The 24,583-nt window shown below is 36.2% G+C and overlaps 1 protein-coding gene across 1 annotated transcript in view; it reads left to right on the forward strand.

Moving 5' to 3' along the window:
• The window catches only part of Cdc23 (cell division cycle protein 23), a 184,285-nt gene that overhangs the window by 86,826 nt on the left and 72,876 nt on the right, over positions 1-24,583 (forward strand). The window contains exon 10 of the mRNA XM_090392433.1: positions 5,695-5,859. Within this exon, the coding sequence (XP_090248559.1) occupies positions 5,695-5,859 (165 nt within the window). The remainder of the gene's footprint in view (positions 1-5,694; positions 5,860-24,583) is intronic.

Here is a 24,583-nt window from a genome sequence, read left to right on the forward strand (position 1 = left end):
TAGATTTTTCCAAGGCATTTTAAAAAATTCCACACTGGAGGTAATTTTGCAAAATCAAAGGAATGAGCATGCACAGTAGGCTTGTGGCATGGATTGGAGCATGGCTATCTAACAGATATCATAAAGTGATGTATAGAGGAGCTGAATCTAAGAGAATGATGATAACCCTTGAACTACTCCATTTTCTGGTATGGATGCTTAGACAATAATAATACTCATGTTGATGTTTAGAGGAGAAAACATACTGGGAATACTAATTAACCAAATTTATTTAGCTATTAAATTATTAGACTAATATTTCTCCTGATCAGCAAGGCAGATATTAGATGTTCTTCTAGTTTGTCCAAAGTATTGGCCTAATAATTTAATAGCTAAATAAATTTAGTTAATTATTATCCTTAGACATATGTTTCTCCTCTAAACATCAGCAGGAGTGATTATTAATATCTAAGCATCCATACCAGATTATTGATCTCACATGGAAGTGATATAGCACACAGAGCATGTCGGTTCAGTAAATGTACAGATTAGCAAGTCTCCTGGATAGACTTGCATTCTTCAAATACTATTGCAACTCAGACATATCAAACATAAATCTCCATATTATCCACCTTTCATGCTAGCTTAGCTCTTTTATGAGAGCAAAGATGCCCTCAAGGCAATTGAGTGTTTTGTATGGACTGCCAAAAATACACAAACAGAACACACCTTTGAGACCCATAGTGGACAGTACTGGTTCCCCCTACTTATAAAGTGGCCAGGCACTTAGCCCATGAGCTCTCTCTCTCATTATAGATCACACTTCCTCTCATGTTAAAAACTCCATGCACTTCATATCTTGCTTATCAGACTTATTCTCAAAGATGCTGACATTTATAGTCACTTTTTATATAGCCTTCCTATTCACTAATATACTCCTAAAAGAAACCTCTTGAGCTCATTCAGCTTTTTTTCTCCTTGATATACATCACCTTTATTCACTTTTACCGTGCATTCTTGTTATTTTGTTTTCAGGGGAAAACCTGCAACCATGTTGGAGACACTGTCCTCTCCTCATCCTCCTCACCAACCTGTGAGGAGAGGGGGCATAAACTCTACCCTTCTCAAACTCCCAATATGACTATGCTATGCTGGCAACACATTCTCCATTTGGCTGGGACATGTTGGAAACGTTTTCAGCACATCTTAACAGCAAAGGATCAGCTTTGCCACTGAAAAGGAAAACACTGCCTTCCTTGACATTCTAAGTCATCCTGCTAGACAATTAATCCTTATCCTTTTCTGTCTACAGAAAACCTACTCATGCTGGAAGATGCATCCATTATCTGTTCCCCCCCCCTCCCAGCAATATGGTATCCTCAGAACATCACAACAAGATCAGTCACATCTGGGATGTTTATTTTACTCAGTGGCTTCACAAAATCAACAGAACTCTGTCCTTCCACCAAACCCGACCCTTCCCAAAAAGCAGAGTACAAAAAATTCATCACTCTTTCTTATATCTGGGACACCTCAGAAAAAATTGTGTGTTCTAAAAGGGTATAACATACAAACTTCCTTCAAGCCTTACTAAAAATCAGCTACACTTATGTGCTCACCAAAAGATTCTCTCCATCATCGTGGTTATCCTGGTGTCTGTAGTATCCTTTACTCCTGCAAAATAGCATATTTTGGATAAACTGGAAGAACAAATATGTGTCTGGAAGAACACAAAAACTATATCTGTTATCTAGGCTACAGCCATTCCAGTGTAGAACCATCTTATAGATACAGATTACTAGTAATGCAGTTATACAGAAACAGATATTAATCTGAGAGACTATTTTTAGCATTTACTACAGCACTACAACAGTCTCCAAATCTAAGCCAATTTAGCTCTCACATTACCAAAAATCTACAAGACCATCACTTGATCCCTTCAGCAAGATTCCTGACTTCATCCATAGAAAGTGTCACTTAGGACCTTATCCTACCTTGTTACAATCAGTGAATGTTTACCTTTCTGCTCGTTTGCCTGTGTGCTCATGTTTAATGTATTTTGACAATATTTTGATAAAATATTAGCATTATAATTTAATAGCTAAATAAATTTACATAGTTAATATTAACCCTAGATGTGTGTGTGTGTGTGTTATTCCAACATGAACACTCCTGTTTAAATTGTATATAAGTGACATTGGAGATCGTTTGGAGAGAAACATTCAGTTATATGTGAATGATGCTAAGTTGAGTTGGGTGATAAGAACATTTCTAATAATACAGAATCCTTGCAGGCTGAGTTGAACAAACTGATTGTATAGGCAAATATTAATAAGTCTTGCTTTATTGTTGCTGAGAGCAAGTTTATGTGTTTTGAGCTGAAAACATTGCAAGCTACTGAGACTTCTATTATATTAATGGGAATTTGCTGCAAGTTGCTGAAGGTAGCAACTTAGAGACAGTAGTTGACAGTTAGCTAAAGTTTAGAGGCCACATTGTCAAGATGGTTTAGACATCACTTCAGGTAACTGTAATATTGAAGAGAATACTAACCTGTAGAAATAAGAAAACTATTCTCTCACTTTACAAGGTCTTGATAAGACCTTATCTTGACTTTTGCTCGGATTTGATCACTTGGGTTCGGAAGATGAAGAAACAGTGATAAAATCTAGCACTTGCTAATAAAATCATATTTATTTTGTGAGAGCTTGCATATCAATATAGACTGAAGGAAGTTGGTCTTTGATGTTTGAGAAAAAGGAGAAGAGTTGTGATAATAACATACAAACTAATAAAAGGTTCTTACAGTATACTAACAGGGAAAATTTTGCAGCTTGTGGAAGATGTATGTGTGTGTGCATAGAGGGGTGACAACAATCTCCTTGACCATCCCCATACTCAATTTCCAGGGTATCCCTGGAAATTGAGTAAGGGGATGGTCAAGGAGATTGTGAGGTCCAGGTTCTTTTTCCTAGCATATGTGTAGTGTAGTGAATGGATGTAATAACCTGCCAGTGAACATTCTGAGTGTGTATTCACTGAATATTTTTAAGGAGAGATATGATAGGTACCATGTAATTACATCTTCTTGAGCCTCCCTTGATGAGTCTGACTCTGTGGAGGTCCCTATATATAATAATAATATGGGCAGGAAGCAAAAGTAAGCAATTCTGAAGAGTTAGACATTGACTGGGAAGGAATAAAGAACTCTGGCAATGGTTACACGAGCGATTATATATTGATCATTCGAAATGTAATTATGGAAGTAGCCAGCCATGAAAAATATTATATTAATATTGGAAACATACTGGTAGAAACAATTGAATTTAAAATTATTTGAAAGATTAGAGATGGATTTCAAGCGTTATTTGAACGATCTAATATTCTTAAAGACTGATGTCAAGTTTAAAAAGCGTTTGTGGTTCACGTTAATTAACTAGAGAGAATAAACAACTTTTTTTTTACTCACTAAAGGACTAGTACAGTAGCGTCATGTGTGGGCTAAGGATTTTTTCTAAGTTTTTTATAATATTTTTGTATTTTTTATTGATTTTTACAGTCTGAAAACCGTACTCTAGAGGCCAAACATGGAAAATTTTTTCAAGCCACAGTAGGTCTCCAATAAGTAAGGCAGCGATCTCTGGTCAATAAAATTCGTCTCCCACCCACAAAAGGCTTTTCTGAACCTTTAGTTCATTTATGCATTGGGTGGGCTAAAGATTTTTTCCTCAATTTTTTTTATTAATTTTATTTTTTTTTTTTGTATTTTTCATTAATTTTTTTACATAGTCTAGAAACTCTGCTCTAGAGACCAAATGTTAGGTCTCTAGAGGTCATTAGGCTACAGTAGGTCTCCACTAAGCAGGGCAGTGACCTCTGGTCGATAAAATTCATCTTCCATGTGTAGACAAGCATCTGTGCCCAGAGCCTGTTGGTTGGAGGTTTTTCTTATGTGGCTCTCACCCACAAAAGGCTTCTCTAAACCTATAGTACATTTATGCTGTGGGTGGGTTAAGGATTTTTTCTTCCATCTTTTTATTAATTTTATGTATTTTTTCATTAATTTTTACAGAATAGAAACTCTGTTCTAGAGACCAAACATGGAACTTCTTACTTCAGGTGTTCAGCAATCAAGGTGGTGGTCTCACTATGTGATGAAAGACATCCTACTTAAAAACAATTGCAAACATCCATGCCCATAGTGAAATTTGAACTCGCAGCCTGTTGGTTGGAGAGTGGATATTCTAACCACTTGGCCAACCAAGCTGAGAGATCTGCTCTCCAGCTGACATGTTTTGACTTGGAGACTAGAACTACTTGCTTCTAGAGTCTTCACTTTAAGTTAAGTCCTTGCTTTTCATACTTTGTACTGTATTATTATTAATGACAAACTTCTGCAGACTTGTTGTTAAAGGTATTACTCAACCAGCAACATGTCTGTCATTCTAAACCTTAAATTTATTCACGCTCCTAGCATTCACAGCACACTCTAGCAATGCACATCACACCTTTATTCATCCTTTTTCTCTCTTCCTCTCCTCCATTGCCTTCTATTCTATATATATAAAATCTCTTCTGTATGAAGCCTATAAAATCCATTCTCCAGTGTAAATGTTTCTATCATATCATTTCTTTTCTGCCTATCTGCTGAACTCCTACAACTTACATTCTTTATCCTCTCCATAACCAATATTCCATAATCACATGTGACATATTTGCTAGCAGTAGTCCATGTGTGACTTGTACTTCTGTATAAGGCATTGATCAAACCACACATCGACACCATAGCTCATCATAACAGCAATGCACTTTGTAATCTTTTATGTGAATTTTATACAAAGATTTATTTTAAAATCTTTATTTTATGAAATAAAATAAATATATTAAAAAGTTATAATATGATAGTAAAATTCAAATATGTCAATCAAATATGAAATTATTCTTCATTTGTCAAAAGTTCTTTTGGTCTTATAAATATATTGGGTGCATATGAAAACTTGCCAATGTATATTCCATACTTTGGCAAGTTTAGGTATTTGAGTATGGGAGGTGAAGGAAAGAGAACATATAGCAAATGCTGCACATAAAAAATAAAATAAAAAAAAAAAAAAACAGTTGTGTTCCATGCCCATGAAAATGAAAATGTGGCTGTCTTTTCAGGGAAGCTGTTTTTGCAAAAAAGGTTTCAAACAGTTTTACTCTCACTATAGTAAATTCTCTCTTGACAAACTAATGAAAAGTCTTGACCAAAGTCCCAATATAGGTGCAATACTGTGCTGAAAAAAAAAATTCACTGCATTACTTTTTTTTAACCTTAGCTTTAAGATATATACGAGATTATAGTTCACATCACAGTACACAAAAAAGACTGGCTCTAAATTAACACAAATGCATGACATAGAATGCTACAGACAAGAATAAATCAAATGTCATTGCATTTGATTCATCTAAGTTTGTGTATGTATTTACCTATTGCTTTCTTTATTGTAACTGATATCTTTCTCAATTATTGTGTAGTTCCCCACTGAAAGTACAACTAGTTGGACTATCAAAATGTAAAAATTGAATAACTTAAAAAAAAAAAATTAGCTGTATAATATGGAATGCATTTTCAAATTTTGAGCTTTTGTTGATGTAATTTAAGTGTGTGTAAAATGAAATTAAATCTGTTATTATTATTATTATTATTATTATTATTATTGTTTTCTCTTTAAGGAAATTTCTACAGTTTGAGATCTCAGCATGAAAAGGCAGTTCTCTACTTCCAGAGGGCTCTTAAGCTAAATCCTAACTATCTTTCTGCTTGGACTCTAATGGGTCATGAATATATGGAGATGAAAAACACATCAGCTGCTATACAGTCATATAGGCAAGCTATTGGTATGTGTTTATTTCTGTAGTGAAATTGCTAGTTCTTTATAGAGTATAAGGCTAATTTCATGACTTTTATATACATATTTTGTAAAAGGGTGTCATTGACTGTTTCCATTCTAACTGGACTCAAATCTGATATCATTATTACTATCTCCCTTCCCTTTTTATTTTTTTATCCCTCCTAAAAATACCATATATACTACATATGACTCAGAGCGATGTTTTACCATTGCCTTATAATCTTAGACCAGAACCTATTCACCAAGTCATTGAACTCAATTCCTTTGTTTCTAATGCTCCTGGTGTCTGTGTATATGCATGACAAGTTACCTCCTGCCTTTTTGGTAAGCTTACATCTGCAGTCTGCTTGATGCAGCCAGGGAGCATTCCCACATACACTCACACTCAAAAAGTCTAAAACCAAAATGTGCAGTTTATTCCTTCACTATATTCTTAACTGTACATATTGACATTTATATTGTCACATTTGAATACCTTTGCTGAACCTTGCACACATTCTCACTGTTCTTAGCATGATGTAGTTTCCTCCAAGTCTTTTCTACCATCAGACTCACTCCACATCTTCTTTCTTGCTGCTTCGAGCAATCCTTTCATATCCTCTCATATTATATTTATCACTACTTAAATCATTAGTTCTTTCGAGCATTACCATCTCTTTTACTTTACTTTTATATTTCTCTGTTGTATATGTCACATCCTTAATTTTTGTTTGGGAGTAGGTATTTTAGGTTGGGATGTGAGGGAAAGAGAATGTATGGCAAATGTTGCACATAAAAGCTTGAAGTAGTGATTCCATCATAAAGTGCAAATTGAATGAGCAAATCACCTCACCATATTACTTTTCTTTTCTTACATTCTGAATTATTATTCATTGTTATCTTACTAACTTCTGCACTTTTCTGCTGTTATTGTTCTGCTATTTTTCTTATCCTGTTTGAGTTTTTTAAACATTTCTCGGGTTTTTTAACTTAATCAGTTGTCTAATAATTTGTTTCAATCTGGTAATTTTATATGCCAATTTATTCTCATTTATATGATCATTATCAGTGTTTGCTCAGCACGATAAAGGTGCCATCTATGTAGCTGCTTTTGACGCTGCTTTGTTCTGATGAGTTTTTTGGTGCCATTTTTAAAGCTCAAATAACATGCCTACAAGTGTATTAGTCATTGCACTAAATACAGTAGTATAGTAAAATAAATAAATAAATAATGTACCGAAATGCACTAATTAATCTAAGAAAATGCTAAATAAATAAACAAACTCTGCCAATATTACAGGAGCTTCGAATAATATGTCCACACTCAAAATAGCCTTGAGCCAGAATTCTAATAGGCAGAGGCAAAAAAAAATAAATAAATAAAATAATGCAATATATAATGCAATAGCTGTACCTTAATTCAACAGCATTACTGATACTGCTATTTCAGAAGTTCTGTGGTTTTTAGGAATATTGGAATATTATTATGTGCAAGTGTAATACATTGCTTTTAAAAAAGATTGCTGAGTGGATTTTGCAGCACATGATGCCAGTCATATTTGGTGCCAGCAAAAATCCTAACATCCTAGATCACTGATTTATTGGTGGAGTTTGCTGAGTTGTTTTTCCAGATCTGAATAATAAAAAGTAGTCATCAGAACTGTAGTTCTGTTTATATGAATTCTCTACAAGAGAAACAGAGCAGAGCAGACATAAACTTGTATTTTCCAGAACTGACATGAACCGAAATTGAATTTTGAAGCCCATTAAGTGCGGCATTAGACTGTGATAAAGAAAGTCAAAAATGCTGAAGTGGTTAGATTTCTCTTTCATCTAGACAAGGGTTTGTGGAGAACAATCACAACTTGTAGTGCTGTCAGCTTTGAGTTTCTTTTCAATTACATTTAAAACTTAAAAAAAAATATTTTTTTTGTAACTATCTTATCCATGAATGTAGCGGTACTCTGTTTCCATCACGTAGGAAGATATAGGTAATTGCATAGAAGAACCTCATTTTGCTATCTGCCTATGGAATTTTTGCACTCTACTTCTCACTGTTATCCCAACAACAGTAACTCATTTGAAGCATGATTGGATGTTCTATCAAAGAAGGGGTTGCTATTGTTTGTGAGTAATCATCATGATCTTGCACACATCAGTGAGATGTGTGTAGATCATGTTCAGATTGAATTTGTACATTTTCCTAAAGGGATGGATAACTTCTCCGATTTTGACCTACAGTTATGTGAAAATATTTTGAAATTGCACATGATCTTTGAATTTACATAATACAAGTCCAACTTAACATTTTAAAATAATTAATATATTGCTGATTATTATTAATTAATTTAGATAATTTATAAATTAAACTTAAATAAAAGTTGAATTAAGATTTCATTTGAGGCTTTAGTTGATTGTTATTTTGTCAGGGCTGTTCTAGTACTTCACTATTTAGTCTTTAAGACTAATTATTAGGGGTGCTTAAGGGTCAAAGCTGTATAACTGAGAGGAGACCTCCATATAGCCTTTAAAGGAATGCGGAGAACCGACCAGGGCTTCTGACCTAATGTCCAATCCTCACCTTCTCGTGGTGCACCCTGTTGGGTATCTACTTTGATACTGAACGAACGAGGATGGGCTGGCAATTTGGGATTTAGCCGACCAAATTGTATTCTTATTGGTTAAACCAAAATAAAAAATGATGGTACAACATGACAAAATTTCATGCCGACTGGGGCGTCGCCCGGTTAAACAAGGCCTCCGTTGTTTTCGCCAGGGAACCAGGGCGAACAGCGAAAAGTCAGCTACTGGAACAAATCTGAAAACAAACCCCAACTCAACATCACCAGAGTTAAAGATCGGTACTATCAACGTAAGAAGCCTGAATGGCAAAGAAATGGAGCTAGCTGAGGAATTAGATAAGTACCAGATCGACATAATAGGGGTGACTGAAACAAAAAAGACCAAAACTGGTGAGATCTTTCTGAGCAATAAATACAAAATGTTATATTCAGGCAATAACAATCAAGGAAAAGAAGGAGTAGCCATAGTATTCAACACAAAATACGAGGCTAATCTTCTTGAATGGCAGTCAGTCTCAAGTAGAGTAATGTGGGCAAATATGAGAATGGGGAACTGGACAATGAGACTTATTTGTGCCTATGGTCCCGCAGAAGGTTCTACTAAGGTAGAAGTGGAGGAATTTTTTGAGGCTTTAGAAAAAGCAACTGACACAATGAAAAAGGAAAAGTTGGTCCTTGTTGGGGATCTAAATAGTAGAGTAGGAAATGATTGTGAGACATACAAAAATATTTTGGGAAAATTTGGAGAAAAGAGCAAAGCTAATAATAATGACAAATATCTGTTGGATTTCTGCTCAGGACATGGACTGGTTATTACTAACACCATGTTCCAACATAAAAATGTGCACAAATTCACATGGATAGAAGAGGCTAGGAATAAGAAAAGTCTCATTGACTATGTTATTGTTGATAGTGATGTTTTCTCCCTGGTGCAGGACACAGAGTGTACAGAGGATTTGAAATTGGAAGTGATCACTATTTAGTCTTGAGCAGGATAAAATTGAATTTCATATTGAAAAGAATATAACATGTAAGAAAGTTTTAAAGCGAATAAAAGTTGAGCAGCTCTCAGATGTAAACTGTAGACTAAAATACAGAAATATTATTGAAAAGAAAATGAAAGAGTTTGAGAACAGGAATCAAACCTTGGAGATTCAGTGGCAAACACTGAAGGAAACATTGATTGATTCTGCCAGAGAGGCATGTGGTGAGGTGGTGTGCAAAGATAAAAAAATCAGAACTCCCTGGTGGACACAGGAAGTTAAAGAGGTAGTGAAGGAAAAGAAGAAAGCATATCAAAAGTTCCTGGCAAATAAGTCAGCTTTTACTCTTACAGAATACAGAGACAAATGTAAGAAAGCTAAACAGTGTGTAAAACTAGCTAAACAAAAGTCATGGGAGGACTTTGGCAAGAATATAGAAAATAAATATCAAGAAGGTGGCAAAATATTCTGGAGGTTGTTGAAGAAGCTTAGGAATGGAGGAAAGAGTGCTGTAAAAGGAATTAGAGATGATAAAGGTGAAATGAAAACAGGAGAAAAAGATATCCTTGAAGTATGGAGTAATTACTTTGAAAAACTGCTAAATGAAACAAGCAGTGATGACAGCACAGTGGTAAAAAACACTGACCAGGCATGCAGTCAGGAATACATATCCATACTTGAAGTAGAAAAAGCCATCAAAGGCTTGAAATGTGGAAAGGCAGCAGGAGTAGATGATATTCGACCAGAAATGCTGAAGTATGGTGGTATAAGAGTCTTACAGTGGCTGCACGGCATAGTTCAGAAAGCCTGGACAGAGGGACGAATTCCTGATGATTGGAGTAGAGCTCTCATAGTACCCATATATAAAAAGGGAAATAAAACTGAATGTGAGAATTACAGAGGTATTTCCCTACTGAGTGTTCCTGGCAAGATCTATGCAAGTATACTTGAGAAACGGTTGAGAAGAATTGTGGAAGAAAAGCTTGGTGAAGAACAAGCTGGATTCAGGCCAAATAGAGGCTGTCAGGATCAGATCTTCACTTTACGACAAATAGTCGAGAAAGCATGGGAATATAACAAAGATCTGTATTTAAGTTTTGTCGATTTGGAAAAGGCATATGACAAGGTGCCAAGAGAGAAGCTATTCAATACGCTGCAGTTATATGGTGTCAATGGGGCATTATATCAAGCAATACTTAGTCTTTATTTGGGTTGTGAGTCAGCAGTTAGAATTGAAGGAAGTACAGGAAGATGGTTTAATGTTAAATCTGGTGTGAGACAAGGATGTACATTATCCCCTCTGTTATTCATTATCTATATGGATCACATTATGAAGGAATGTGGTATTAAACCTGATATCAAAATTGGAGATGTTAATGTCAGCTCTTTGCTTTATGCGGATGATGTTATACTTCTAAATAAATCCGCTACAAGTCTGCAAGATTCTCTGACTAAATTGAATAGCTGTTGTAATAGATATGGTATGAAGGTCAGCAATAAAAAGACAAAGACAATGAAAATAGGCAGAATCATTGAAAATGTCAACTGTGTTGTGAATGGAGAACCTGTGGAACAAGTAAAACATTTCAGCTACTTAGGCACAATTTTTACTGAAGATGGTAAACTAAATATAGAAATAGACAACAGAATCAGCAAAGCTGGTATCGTGGGAAGTCAATTGAATAAATTCATATGGAATAAGAAAGAAATTAGTCGGAACACTAAATTAGCTGTATACAAGACTGTGTTCAAACCAATTTTAACTTATGGATCTGAGAGGTGGGTCAGAAGTAAAACACTTGACCAAAGACTAGAGACCGCAGATATGAGAGTCCTGAGAAAGATTAGAGGCGTGAACAGATGGCATCAATGGCAATATCATATTAAAAATGAGGATATTAGGAAAGAACTTGACATTGTCAGTATCCAGGAATGCGTTAGCAGAGCTAATAGAAAACGACCCAGAGGAAGACCAAGATATAGGTGGATTGATACGGTGCAAAGTGCCTTAGACGATAGAAATATAAGATCTGATAATGTTGGAGTCTTGACAAGTAACAGACTGATTTGGAGGAAAATTGTAGATAGGAAGTTAGTAATGATGTAATTTTTTCATGTAGTACTGTCATATCCTGTACACCCCTTGAGGGTACATGGCAGGAATTTGATGATGATGATGATGATGATGACTAATTATTATTTTTTAATTATGTGTTTTTTTTATCCAATAACATTTGTATTTTTGTTCCTACTTTTCACATCTCACGACTTTTATCATTTTTAAAAAAATGATGATCACTGAAAAAGATAATCGCTTTCTTTCAAAACCCTGCAAGCTTTTGTATTCAGAATTGTTCAGGATGTAACAGTAAGACTCCTTATTTTTTTTATTTCTGTGTTCTCCCTGTACATCTTGTATCTTGACCATTTGTACATATCCTTATTCTGGAACATGATTTTATTAATAATTAATCAAAAACAAATATTCAACAAGTACTGATCTTTATTACCTTCCCTTTTTAAAACACTTCTATAAATTTAGGTTATTTTCTGCTCTTTTGTATAAGTCTCCTTCATGAATTATTCCCTCCTCTGATTGGGGATGAGAAAGAAGCTTGGATTTGATTGAAGTTACTTGTTGTGTACTAATAGAGTTTGTGATAAATTTTTTTGTTAATCAGAAGAATGTTTGACTTTGTAATATTATTTATGGTATGATCCCCATACTGGATACAGTATCATGTCAGTAATGCTTGATTTCATCTCTGCATCCCTCATCTTGAATCTTTTGGTTTTGTCATTTGTTATTGTTTCATCATTTCAGGAGCATACTGACAAAAACTTATAAGCTCATCAGTGATTTGTCTTACAATTGTATGCAGAGCAAATCATGTCGGTTTCCTTTTCATTATTTTTAAATGTTTCATTTCTGAAAGTATCTACATATCAAAAGAATAGACATTGGTAGAGAATCAATTAAGGAATGAATGCCATTGGCAAATAAATGCAAGTTGTTAAGATTAAGCATGAAGAATATAAGGGTAAAAGTGAAAAAGGTGCGAGTTTTCCATTCATCCGGAGCTTCTTAAGCTTATCTCTTAAGTATTTTCATGCAGTGCAAGCAACCTGACCACAATTTAAGGTCATTAAATTCATGTTCACACCAGGTAGTGTTTGCATGTATGTTTCCTCTGTTTCGGGTGGGTATATACCGTATATATGTTGGCGTATAAGACGACTCTCAAATACTACAGAAAATCCCTCAGAAACATGGGTCGTCTTATACGGCGAGTATAAAAAGGGAAGTTTCATTTCTTGGATGAACATTTAGGTAGTTACAATACATCGTTATATAAGAAAATAGGCAGTGTTTATAAACAAATCAGATTAATTTTTTTGTTACATAAATTTATTTAAAATATTACAATAGATGTAAGTCCTAAAAAACAAATAATAATTATTAACCTCAATTTTCATGTTAATTTTCTTCATCATCTGTTGAAAATAGTTCTTCAGATTCATTGTTTACATGATCGTCATATGGATTCCAGTTTGAATCTCTGGTGAATTGATTTCATTTACATCGTCATCAGTGTCCCACAACAGTTCATCTTCTGTACCATCCATAAGATTAGAGATACAACACTTTTTAAATGATTTTATTACATTCTCTACTTTTACTTTATTCCATGCTTTGATGACAAAATTTCACAACATATCAAGTGATGCAGCGTGCATAGATCCACCATTTGTAAATGATTTTTCACCAGTCAACATCCAGTTATTCCACTCTTCTCGCATGTGATCTTGAAATGGTTTGTTCAAGCAGACGTCTAGTGGTTGCAATATAGAAGTTAAACCACCTGGTATAACAATAATTTTTGTGTTATTTTTTTTCTAGAAGACTTTTAGTATTCTCAGTTAAATGACTACGAAACATATCCCATACTAATAAACTTTGTTTCTTCATTATACTGCCTGGTCGCATGTATTTCCATATTTCCATCCGGATTCAATCCTGACCATTTTAGTGTATATGCTCTAATCATATTTCTTGTAACAAGGTAACCATTCTGCCTTTGTTCAAATACCCATTCTGCAATGTGATTTTCCAGTTGCAGCCATCAGGTGATCCCCGTTCTCATCGCAAATTTTTTCTGTAGCAATTTTTTTTAAAATATCTTCTTTCTTCCTCCATTCTCTTACCATCTTCTCAGTTATGTCAAACTTTCTTGCAGCAGCACAGTTATTAGTTTGCTTTGCCATTTCAGTTACCCTTATTTTAAATCAAGCTTCATACTTTCTTCATTTTGTTGCTGGCTCCATGATTTTAAATAACAATTTTAATAATCCTAAAATTTAAAAAAAATGCAAAATTAATAATTAATTAAAATTTGGCTAATCACTTTTAATTAGGGTAATTCACATAAATACTAAATCTATGCTATGCAAAAAAATAATGGATATGCATAGATATAAAAATAACGGATATAACAACAATACCTAACGTTGTATTAATACAAGAAAGAAAGAAGAAATTGGGGGGTCATCTTATACAACCGACATAAGCTTAAAACCTAAAAATAGCCTAAAATTTAGGCCTCGTGATATACTCTGGTCATCCTATACGCCGACATATACGGTGTGTATATATATATATATATGTGTGTATGTATATATATATATATTTTTTTTTTTTTATTTGGAAAATTTGCTTTAGATAAATTATTTGCTTTAACCCAGTGCCTGCATTATAAAGAGGTATTACCACGTATTTACTGCAACTGAAAATTTGAAACAAGATATTAGGAAAATATCTTGTTTCAAATACGTGTTTTTGGTGCCACAATAAAACTGTTTTTCATTATGTAGGATCATTTTCATTCTAGTTGTCTCTAATTACACTAATTGTTGCTAAATATAGTACATAGACTGTAAACGTGTCTGTGTTTAGTGATACAAAAAAACAACTTGTTTTTCTTGCATCTACAGTATAATGTCTGTTGGAGATGGGATGTTTTCATTATATAGGAACATTTTCATTCCAGTCTTCAGAAAGACTGGATGTAGATGAATAAAGATTTATTCATCTATTCCTGAATAAAAGTGAATTTTTTTATGGTATTATAAGAAGTGGACTGCATCTGTTGTTTTTCAATAAAATACTAGCATATGTAAGATATCTATTTATTGATAAGATAAAGAGCCATTGATGAAAAGAAAGAAAGGAAAAAAAATTATGTAATGAAGATATAGGATTCACGAACAGGTGGATAATTCCAATGATAATCAGAAATTATATATGTATGTATTATTATTTAAAAAGTGTATACTGATGATCAGTGAATTAAAAAAAATTCTTAGAAAGCATCATGAAATATAAATAAAACATAGAAATAAATACACGTAACAATAACAACAAATTGTACAAGGCAATTTGCTGCACTAACAACCCACACGCCTAGATGAATCAATGATCAACATTATTAATCCATTGGATAAGCCTTCCCTATAGTTATTTACTGAGTTACCAATGTATACAGCCTTTGTTTATTATTGGTTAGTGATTTATATTACACAAACAAATCTCTTTCCCTTTCCTCATAATTTTTTTTTTTTTAATTATAACTATCATAAAGCATTACACAAACAAATCTCTTTCCCTCTCCTCATAATTTTTTTTTAATTATAACTATCATAAATGCATGTTTGCATTTTATGATAGTTATTTGAATATAAATCACTAACCAATAATAAACAAAGGCTGTATGCATTGGTAACTCAGTAAATAACTATAGGGAAGGCTTATCCAATGGATTAATAATGTTGATCATTGATTCATCTAGGCATGTGGGTTGTTAGTGCAGCAAATCAAATGCAAACATGCATGTCTAGAGTTCATAGGATCACATAATCTCCATCTTAGCAATTTACTGGACACACATGTAATATCACAACTGTAAATTATTAATAATTCAGTAATTTAGTAATGCAAATATACCACCCAAATATAGCATTTTCCTATAATTATGTTTTCTAAAAAATTCCAAAATAAACACAATCCTTTTCCCCTCTGTGAAGATTTGGTTACATTTTGAGAACTTGTCATAATATGTAATATGTCTGCTGATATGCAAACAGGAATTTGTGTTTGCATATCAAGTTGGTAGTGTGAGTTTTCTGTTTGTCCTAATTCTCCAAGTTCATTATTTTCAGTTTTTTTCATTCATATTATTTCTGTGTCAAGCTCTTCTACTGAAATACAATTTTCTTTAAAATTTACTCTACCATTGATTTTGCAGATTGCATAAATTCATTTTTTATTTAATAAAAAATTATTATTACACTCCTTTAAACAATTTGGATTATTCAGATATTTAATAAGTGATACCAGGACTTCATGTACACTGCTTGGAAAGAATTCAGCAGACACCCCCATGGGCAAGGTGCATTGTGCCATGTAAGTGAGTCACATGTTTGTGGTCAGTATAAATTGGAGGAATATGATGTTCCTAAGCCAGTGCAATTGTGACCGAGCGAAATTGCTGCGAGAAGGGAACTGATGGAGTTTCAAAGAGGCGTGATGGAATGCTATGTTGCAATCCTATCTGTTCGGCAAATTGGGCCATCCCAGATAAACAGTCACTGATACCATACTGAGATGGAAGTGCAGGGAGTCAACTGCAAGTGCTACCACAGTGAATGATCCATCACACTCACTGAATGTGACTGTACGGTGCTACGAAGTATAATATGCAAAAACCGCCATTTTTTGGCCTATGCATTGAACAGAGTTCGACTGGAAAACGAATCTGCACAAAAATATTCAGAACCAAGACTCACAACATGGGTTTCCATGTTAGGATTGCAATATGCAAGCCCCACATTACCTGGACCAGCATGCAGCTTCATCTTCAATGGTGCAAAAAGCATGCATAGTGGGACATGGAAAATTGGAAAGCTGTGTTATGAAGCAACAAATTGCACTACACCCTCTACCAAGCAGATGGATGGGTGTGGCAGTGCCCAGTGAACGTCTCTTACCAGAACATGTTATCCTGATAATGAAATTCGGAGGTGGTAGTATGATGTTATGGTCCTGTTTTTCCTGGTTTGGCCTCTGATCTCTGTTTGTGTTGCCATGAACATTGAACTCCAGGAATTATCTGAACATTCTGGACAATGCAATGATTCCTGCTTTGTGGCATTTCTGCATAACTGACCATTGTTTCTTTCAACAAGACAATGCACAGTGCAGTGTCATAAGGCTGCTGCTGTAACTGTGTGGTTTGTGGACATGAACGTCACCACACCTGACTAGCCTCTACAGAGCCCTGATCTCAACCCTATTGAACAGTCCTGTCATATTATTCAGAGGAAAAATCCTATTTCACTCCCTCTTGCTTTCAATAATGTTCCATTTTCCAGTCAAGATCAGTTTGCTTTCTTGGCCTGACTTGTGCGTCCAGCTTATCCTTGCATGAACTATATTACATTCATAGTACAGTTTGTAACACTGATCAGTCAGTATGCCCAAAGATAATTGGTATAAGTGAAACTTGGTTGACTGAGGATGATATACTGTCAGGACTAGAAATGGTAGGATATAGAATTTTCTGAAAAGATAAAGAGAGGAGGGAGAGTACTGTTAATGATAGCATCTGGTGATGTTAAAGAATGTCCACTCCAGAATGTCCAGGATTGGTATAGGTGGCGCCAGTGAATAATCAAAGTTAAATTTGTGCTCCTGCATTTTATCGTGACTGCAAGGGTTTTTTTGTACAAAATAAGCAGCAAACGGAAAAGTAACAGAAGGTACTAAACAGCTGACTACTACAGAACAACTCGTAAGTACCCATAGTCCTATAAATCTGCTATATTTTACAACTAAAAAACAGCCACGTGAAAGTGCTATGCCTACCATCCGAAATAAAGATGGCGGCAACAAAAGTCAACAACGGAAGACTCCCTCGAGTCCCATCAGCGTAGCGTCGCTGATCAACAACAAACCGAATGACATTAAGAAGTGCCGCAGCTGTGAAACAGAAGTCAAAGAAGGGAAAAAAGGTATATTGTGCGATTTCTGCTGCAACTGGATGCATATTTCTTGCGCGAAAATAAATGAATTGGCACACAGGCTTTTCACCGATCTAAACCAGCCCTACTTCTGTATGATGTGCCTCCCTTCCGTAAAGCAGATACTAAACTTAGGCAAAAGAGTCACAAACCTTGAGCAGCAGCTTAATATCGTGATCGATACCTTCTCCTCCGAAATCGGAAAGTTGGAAACTAAGCCCGAGATGCTCAACAATCAGCGCCCGACCGCAAGTGCGCCCGTGCCTGCTAACGAACTTCATGAACTAATCACATCATCGGTACATGAGTCGCTTGAGGCCGAAAATAGGAAACGCAACACTGTTATCCTGAACTTACTGACAGAAAACGGTAAATCCCTAAAAGAAGACATCAGCAAACTTGCAGGAGAATGCAATTTCGATTCCAGAAACATCATCAAATGCCATTGTATCGGACCCATAAACAAAAGAAAAGATAGAACAAACTATTCACGTCTCGTGAAAGTGACCTACGATTCACCAATAAACACAATCAAATTTATAACAGCGATAAACAACAAGCTAAAGGACACTTATCCCCAGTCGCAAATACGTGCTCGACCTGATTTAATCTTTGCCCAGAGAGAACAAAGACGCCAACTCTGAAAAACAACTAGAAGAAAAACACCAAAATGGAGACAGCAGTTGGGGAATAGACCACAAACAATCCAAACTAGTACAAAAACTAAGCGACGCCAGTAGCCACTAAGAACACCAGCATGCAGGCACTGCATAGGAAGCGTCATGACCCTTGGGGTCAAATCCATGCCTTTCAGAACCTTGCATATTCACTTCACCAACATCTGTGGCCTCAACTCTAACCTCAACAGCATCCACCACCACCTGCAGTCCACCAAACCCCACCTACTCTTTTTAACCAAAACTCAAATCTCACCTACCCCCAGCACTATTCATCTCAACCTTCCTAACTATACACTATTTAACTCCTTTCGACCCAAGGGTGGCGTCTGTGCATACATCCGCTCTGACATACCCTGCCAGAGAACAACTAGCTTGGAATCGCCCGACTTCAACCTTCTTTGGCTGAAGATATCCCTCCCCCACTCAGTCAAATTCATCTGCTGTCTCTATTGTTCTCCTAACACCACCAATCACTCTGAACTCTTTCATTTCCTCTCCTTAAAAGTTGATTTTCTCCAATCCCACTCCCCAAACAGCGAAATCATCCTCCTTGGTGATTTCAACGTCCATAACACCAATTGACTTTCCTCTTCAAGACATACAGATCCTGCAGGCAGAGATACTGAAACATTTGCAGTCACTAATGACCTCACGCAAATTGTTTAAAAACCGACCAGAATACCAGATAACCCAAACCACTCCCCAAATACCCTAGATCTCTTCCTTATTAATGACTCCTCCAAATATGCAGTGAATGTAGTAAGTCCCCTGGGTAATTCTGATCACAACTTAGTGCTTATCTCCTCCCCCATCCCCCATGCAACAACGCTACACAGTTACTCCCACACAAGAGTAGTTTGGCATTATAATATTAGTCTCGGACAGTCTCCGAGACTACTATGCTTCATTCCCATGGTAGACTATTGTTTCCGGTCTTCCAGTCCAGACATATGCACCGAACGCATCACCAAAGTGATCCTCGCTGGCATGAAAGCATATATTCTCCACACTACTCAGACCTGCCATCCCCTAACTAAACCCTGGTTCTCCAAAAAATGTGCCAAGGCATTACAAATGAAAAATCAGGCATACCACAACTGGCTCAAATCAAGAACCCCATCCTCATTCAATGCATACACTGAAGCCCAAAACAAATGCATGAAAATTATCAATACTTCCAAAACAGAATTTGAATGGGCCAAAAGCAGGAAGCTTGCAGCCTGTCCAAATGCAGCCGTGCCTTTTGGTCTCTTGCCAAGGCAATTGGCCATAACTTTTGCCCTACACTATTCCCACCTCTATCAAACCCAGATGGCTCATTTGCAACATCACCCATAAAAAAAGCTAACCTCCTGACATCACACTTTGCCTCCAATGCACACATAACTGATAATGGCAAATGCCCTCTAGTCATTCCAACTGCCCAACATACAATGTCCCCTATATCCTTTTGCCAAAAAGACATCACAAACCTGCTGTCTAAATTAGACACAAAAAAGTCTCCTGGCCCAGACGGAATTCCTCCAATTATTCTGAAGGTCTGTGCATCTGAACTAACTCCTATCCTATGTCACCTGTTCACTCTCTCTCTCTCTTACTCCAATGGTATATATCCCAAAACCTGGAAACTGGCCTATATTCAACCCATTCCTAAAAAGGGTGACAAATCACTACTGCCCTATCTCACTCACTTCAGTCCTATTTAAAGTAATGGAGAAAATCATCGACTCTCAAATCCTAATCTACCTTGAAGGTACCCGACTATTAAGCAACCACCAGTACGGATTCTGCCAAAGCCGTTCAACAGGAGATCTACTCTCATACATCACCCATCACTGGACAAGCACTATGGAGAAATTCGGCGAATCCCAAGTAGTTGCACTTGATATCTCCAAAGCCTTTGACTGAGTCTGGCACAAAGGCTTCCTAAGCAAACTCCCATCATTTGGATTGCCTCAGGACTTCTGCAGATGGATTACCAGCTTCCTGTCTGGACGCACACTATGTGTGATGGTAGACAGCTCCCTATCCTCTCACCATCCAACTAATGCCGGGGTCCCTCAAGGCTCACTTCTCTCACTGACCCTCTTCCTTCTATATATCAGTGACCTACTTCAGTTGACCTCTAACCCAATACACAGTTTTGCAGATGACAGCCACACTACATTCCTCCCTTTCATTTGACAAACCCTACCCTACACAACTCACTTCATCTCACAGAACATCAACCACCACTACCCTTAATTCCGACCTACAAGCCATCCTCCGATGGGGCTCAGACAGCCTTGTCAACTTCAACGCTAGTAAAACCCAGTTCTGTCTTATTTCTCACAAAAAAGAACCATTTCCCCCCCAGCATTATTTTCAATAACACTCAAATTCACAGACAAGATGAAATTTCTCTTCTCGGAATTACCTTGACATCAAGCCTCTCCTGGCATAAACACATCACAACCATTGCATCCTCAGCTTCCAAAAAACTAGGTTTTCTCTTTTGCTCAAGACGCTACTTCACCTCTAAACAGCTGTTAGCACTATACAAGTCACAAATCCACTCAGCTCTCGAATACTGCTCTCACATCTGGAGTGGGGCTCCAAAAAGCTCCCTCAAAATGCTTGACTCAATACAGAGGAGAGCAATTAGACTAATAAATGACCCATCCCTCACCAACTCGCTCCCTCCACTTTCAAACAGACGCTTGGTCTCTGCAATCTGTATATTCTATAAATACTTTCACAGGAAAGGTTCATCTGAAACAACATCAATAATTCCTCCACCCTGTACCAAGCCCATTGGAACATGTACAGCTGCTGCCCAACATCCTTTTACAGTACACCTTGAAACCCACAGAACAAGTTTCTTCTCCTCCTCGTTCATCCCTGCTACTGCAGTACTGTGGAACAGTCTTCCCCCTGACGTATTTCTCACGGAATACAATACACAGACGTTCAAATCAAATGTAAACAAGTTTCTCCTTTCACAACCCATATACGGTACTAACGTACTATAGGTTGATCAACACAACAGTCCAGTACCTCATTACATTAAAATCCAACATTATTTCAAAATTGAATGTTTGTAGAAACTATGAATCTTTCGTAAGTTGACCTGAGAGCTTATGAGAATACAATCTTTGGCATCCTCCCGGAATTGCCTTCACTTGGACTACTTAAAGATATTGGCCGCTTGTGTGTGTATATATATATATATATATATATATATATATATATATATATATATATATATATATATATATGGACATTTGGGCAGTGCCCATGTCTTTTAATTGTCCAAGCTAAGGCAACTCAGGGATGCCAAGGATTGTATTCTCTTACGCCCTCAGGTTGAGTTACGAAACTTTCATACAAACATTTGGCTTTGAAATAATGTTGGATTTAATATTCACTCTGCCTATCTAATTTTACATAGCTGAAATGAAGCCTTTTCACTCTTTCTTTAATGATTACTTTTATGCACCAGCTGAGAGTTTCACTTACAAAAAATAAATTTCTATGACATTTTGATTTCCTTAGTACTGAACAAAAGTTTTTGTTCTCTTAACGTTTCTGCCTAGTCTCTGAAGAGAATCCACCATTTCAAAACAGTTGTCAGGCCAGTGAAACCTTTATCAAATGGACAAATAAAAGGCAAACATATGGACACTTGGGCATCGCCCATGTCTGTCATGTAGTCTAAGCTAAGGGAATTTGGGGATGCCAGAGGATTGTATTTTCATAAGCTCTCAGGTCAACTTAAGAAACTTTCATAGTTTCTACAAACATTCAGCTTTGAAATAATATTGGATTTAATATCCACTTTATCTATGCTATAAAATAAGTTAAATTTGTTTATATTAAAAAAAATTATTAATAATTAAATCATCTTACTAAGTTCAATTCCAGTTGCATATGCATAGACATGCACAAAATGACTGGAATTACAGTGAACTTGAGGAATATTCCTGTTATTTTATTTCTTTCTTGCAAGAAGGGAGATTTTTGGATCTAAGGAGATTATTGAAAATATCTCAAATTCCTGAAGATATTTCTGTTTACTGAATTGGGAAGTAATAGAAATCGTAAATTTTAAAACTATGAATTTTCTGAGAATTCTCAGAAAGAAACCTTAGGATCGACCTTGAGGATTTTTATGTCTCTTTTCCACTTTTCAATCCAAACACCTACTTTGACCAAATAAGTGAAATGATTGTTACTGGAATGAGGACACCTTTCTCCCCCACTGCAACCCCCCATGTATCCAATCCCTGTGCCTTTGTAGTGTGTAATAAAAATATGTTGCATATTCAGTGACTCAAGTCAAAAACTTCACCTTCTTGCTATAGCCTGAAACAAGTGTGAGAAAATCAACCAATCCAAAGCAGACTTTGTAAGGTAAAAATGCAATAAGCTTTGCCTCTTGCTCAACTGTGAGTTGAGCCTTTTGGTCTGTTACTAAAGCTGCTCTTTCTTTGTTTCCATCTCTCGTGCATTTTGGTGGTATCATAGTAACCATCATCTATCATCTAAAAATAAAGCAGACCTCTAGACTTAAGTCTTTTCCTACCAACTCATATAGATGACTAAAGGAAGTCACCCATATTACCATGAACTGTGCAGAGCATGCTTTCTCTGATTTTTTTTTTTTTTTTTTGTCAGAAGGACATCAGAGAAATTTTCAGTCTTGATACTAATGTCTCATTGTGCAGATAGTATTCCTTCACTTTTGTTATCTACAACCAGTTCTTTCATTATCTGTAGATCCATCAATTAATTAGTAATCACCAATATAGATTCTGCTTTTCCCATTCTACAGCAGCCTGCTTCACTAACTTATCCACCTTTGAACACAGGCCATGGAAAGATTTGGTGAAACTCATATGGTTGCTCTTGATATTTTCAAGGCATTTGGTCCTGTCTGGCATACAGCCCTTCTCATCAAGCTACTATATTATGGTTCCCTTCTGTCCTTTGTGATTGCCATCATCTTCTTTAGTCATTCAATGTGCACAGTGGCTGGATGGCTTCCTTTCTTTTCAATGCTATAGTACTGTCACCCATGCTCTTCTTCTCTCTCTCTCTCTCCTTCAAATCCTATTCATAGTTTTGCTGATAACAGTACTTGCCATTCTTCACCTTCATTCAAGAAACCACTTAGTACTCAAATGATTGAATTCTCGTAGACAGGCTTATACGTTGGTTATGCATTATTAAAACACTTAAGGAATAGAACACCGTAGTTAAGGATATAAATTAAATTAAACTTTAATAAATATTTTCCGATATTTCGGCAACCTCAACAAATTTGGTTGTATGCGACTGCCCCAAATTTGGGAGGCCTACATCTGCAGACCTTCAGCCCAACGGCCAAGAACACCTACTTAGCCCGCTAGAGGGCACCATCAGGACTGTTAGGAGAACAATAGCTTCATCTCTTCATTCCCAGTTTCTGTGTTGTAGTGCCTATGTGCACGTAACTTTTTTGTAAGTTCCTTTAGAAAATGGCAAAGTGACGTTGCCGAAATATCGGAAAATATTTATTAAAGTTTAATTTAATTTATATCCTTAACTACGTTGTTCTATTCCTTAAGTGTTTTAATAATGCATAACCAACGTATAAGCCTGTCTACGAGAATCAACATCATCCACGGAGATACAATCGCACGGAAGGCCCGCCAATACGGTAAATTGAAATTGAAGCTGTCTAGACAATTAAATCGTCTAGCATTCCTGAAACGCTGCCGGGATAATAAAGTAATCCCGAACTGTGTAAAATTTAAGCACCGGTTTGTGTCACAAAAAGCTCTCCGAATATATAACCGCGCTAGCTACGCTAACAAATCACCGCCATGCGGTCGCTCTTAGCGGACATTAACGAAGCTATTCGTGCCGTCGAAGATGAGCTTTCGCGCACTTTGAACCACGAACTTTGGTCGATTTTACATGATGTCTCATGTACCGCTGTCGAAAAAGAATTTAAAAAAAATACGAGGCTGACAGATGAAAAAGTTCGAAAAATTAAAAAAGAACTCTACCGTCTTTCCAAAACCTGCTACCAACACGGTAATCAACCTTTCTTCAGTTACCCTGAAGCCTGAAGCATTCAACGCGCTGTCACGTGGACACAACTTCGCCATTGCTCCCAATAAAATACTTAGTGAGGATATTATGATCCAGATCGAGCGCGGAATCTGCCACCTTCCACATCAAGTCGCCAACAGTGTAAGACTGGATGTAGCCTGTGTCCTTTCCAAAGCAAGACCACCAAAAACCAACATATCCAACAAGGAATATAAAGCTCTACAGGAAATGAAGAATAATAAAGAATTAGTGTTATCACCAAAGCGGATAAGGGAAATGCAACTGTAGTACTTAACCAAAAGGACTACACAGGTAAGCTGAATGCTCTTCTA

Source organism: Typopeltis vanoorti, chromosome 5, assembly GCF_054136105.1.
Source record: "Typopeltis vanoorti isolate ZY-2024b chromosome 5, IOZ_Tvanoo_1.0, whole genome shotgun sequence".
Classification (NCBI taxonomy): Eukaryota; Metazoa; Arthropoda; class Arachnida; order Uropygi; family Thelyphonidae; genus Typopeltis; species Typopeltis vanoorti.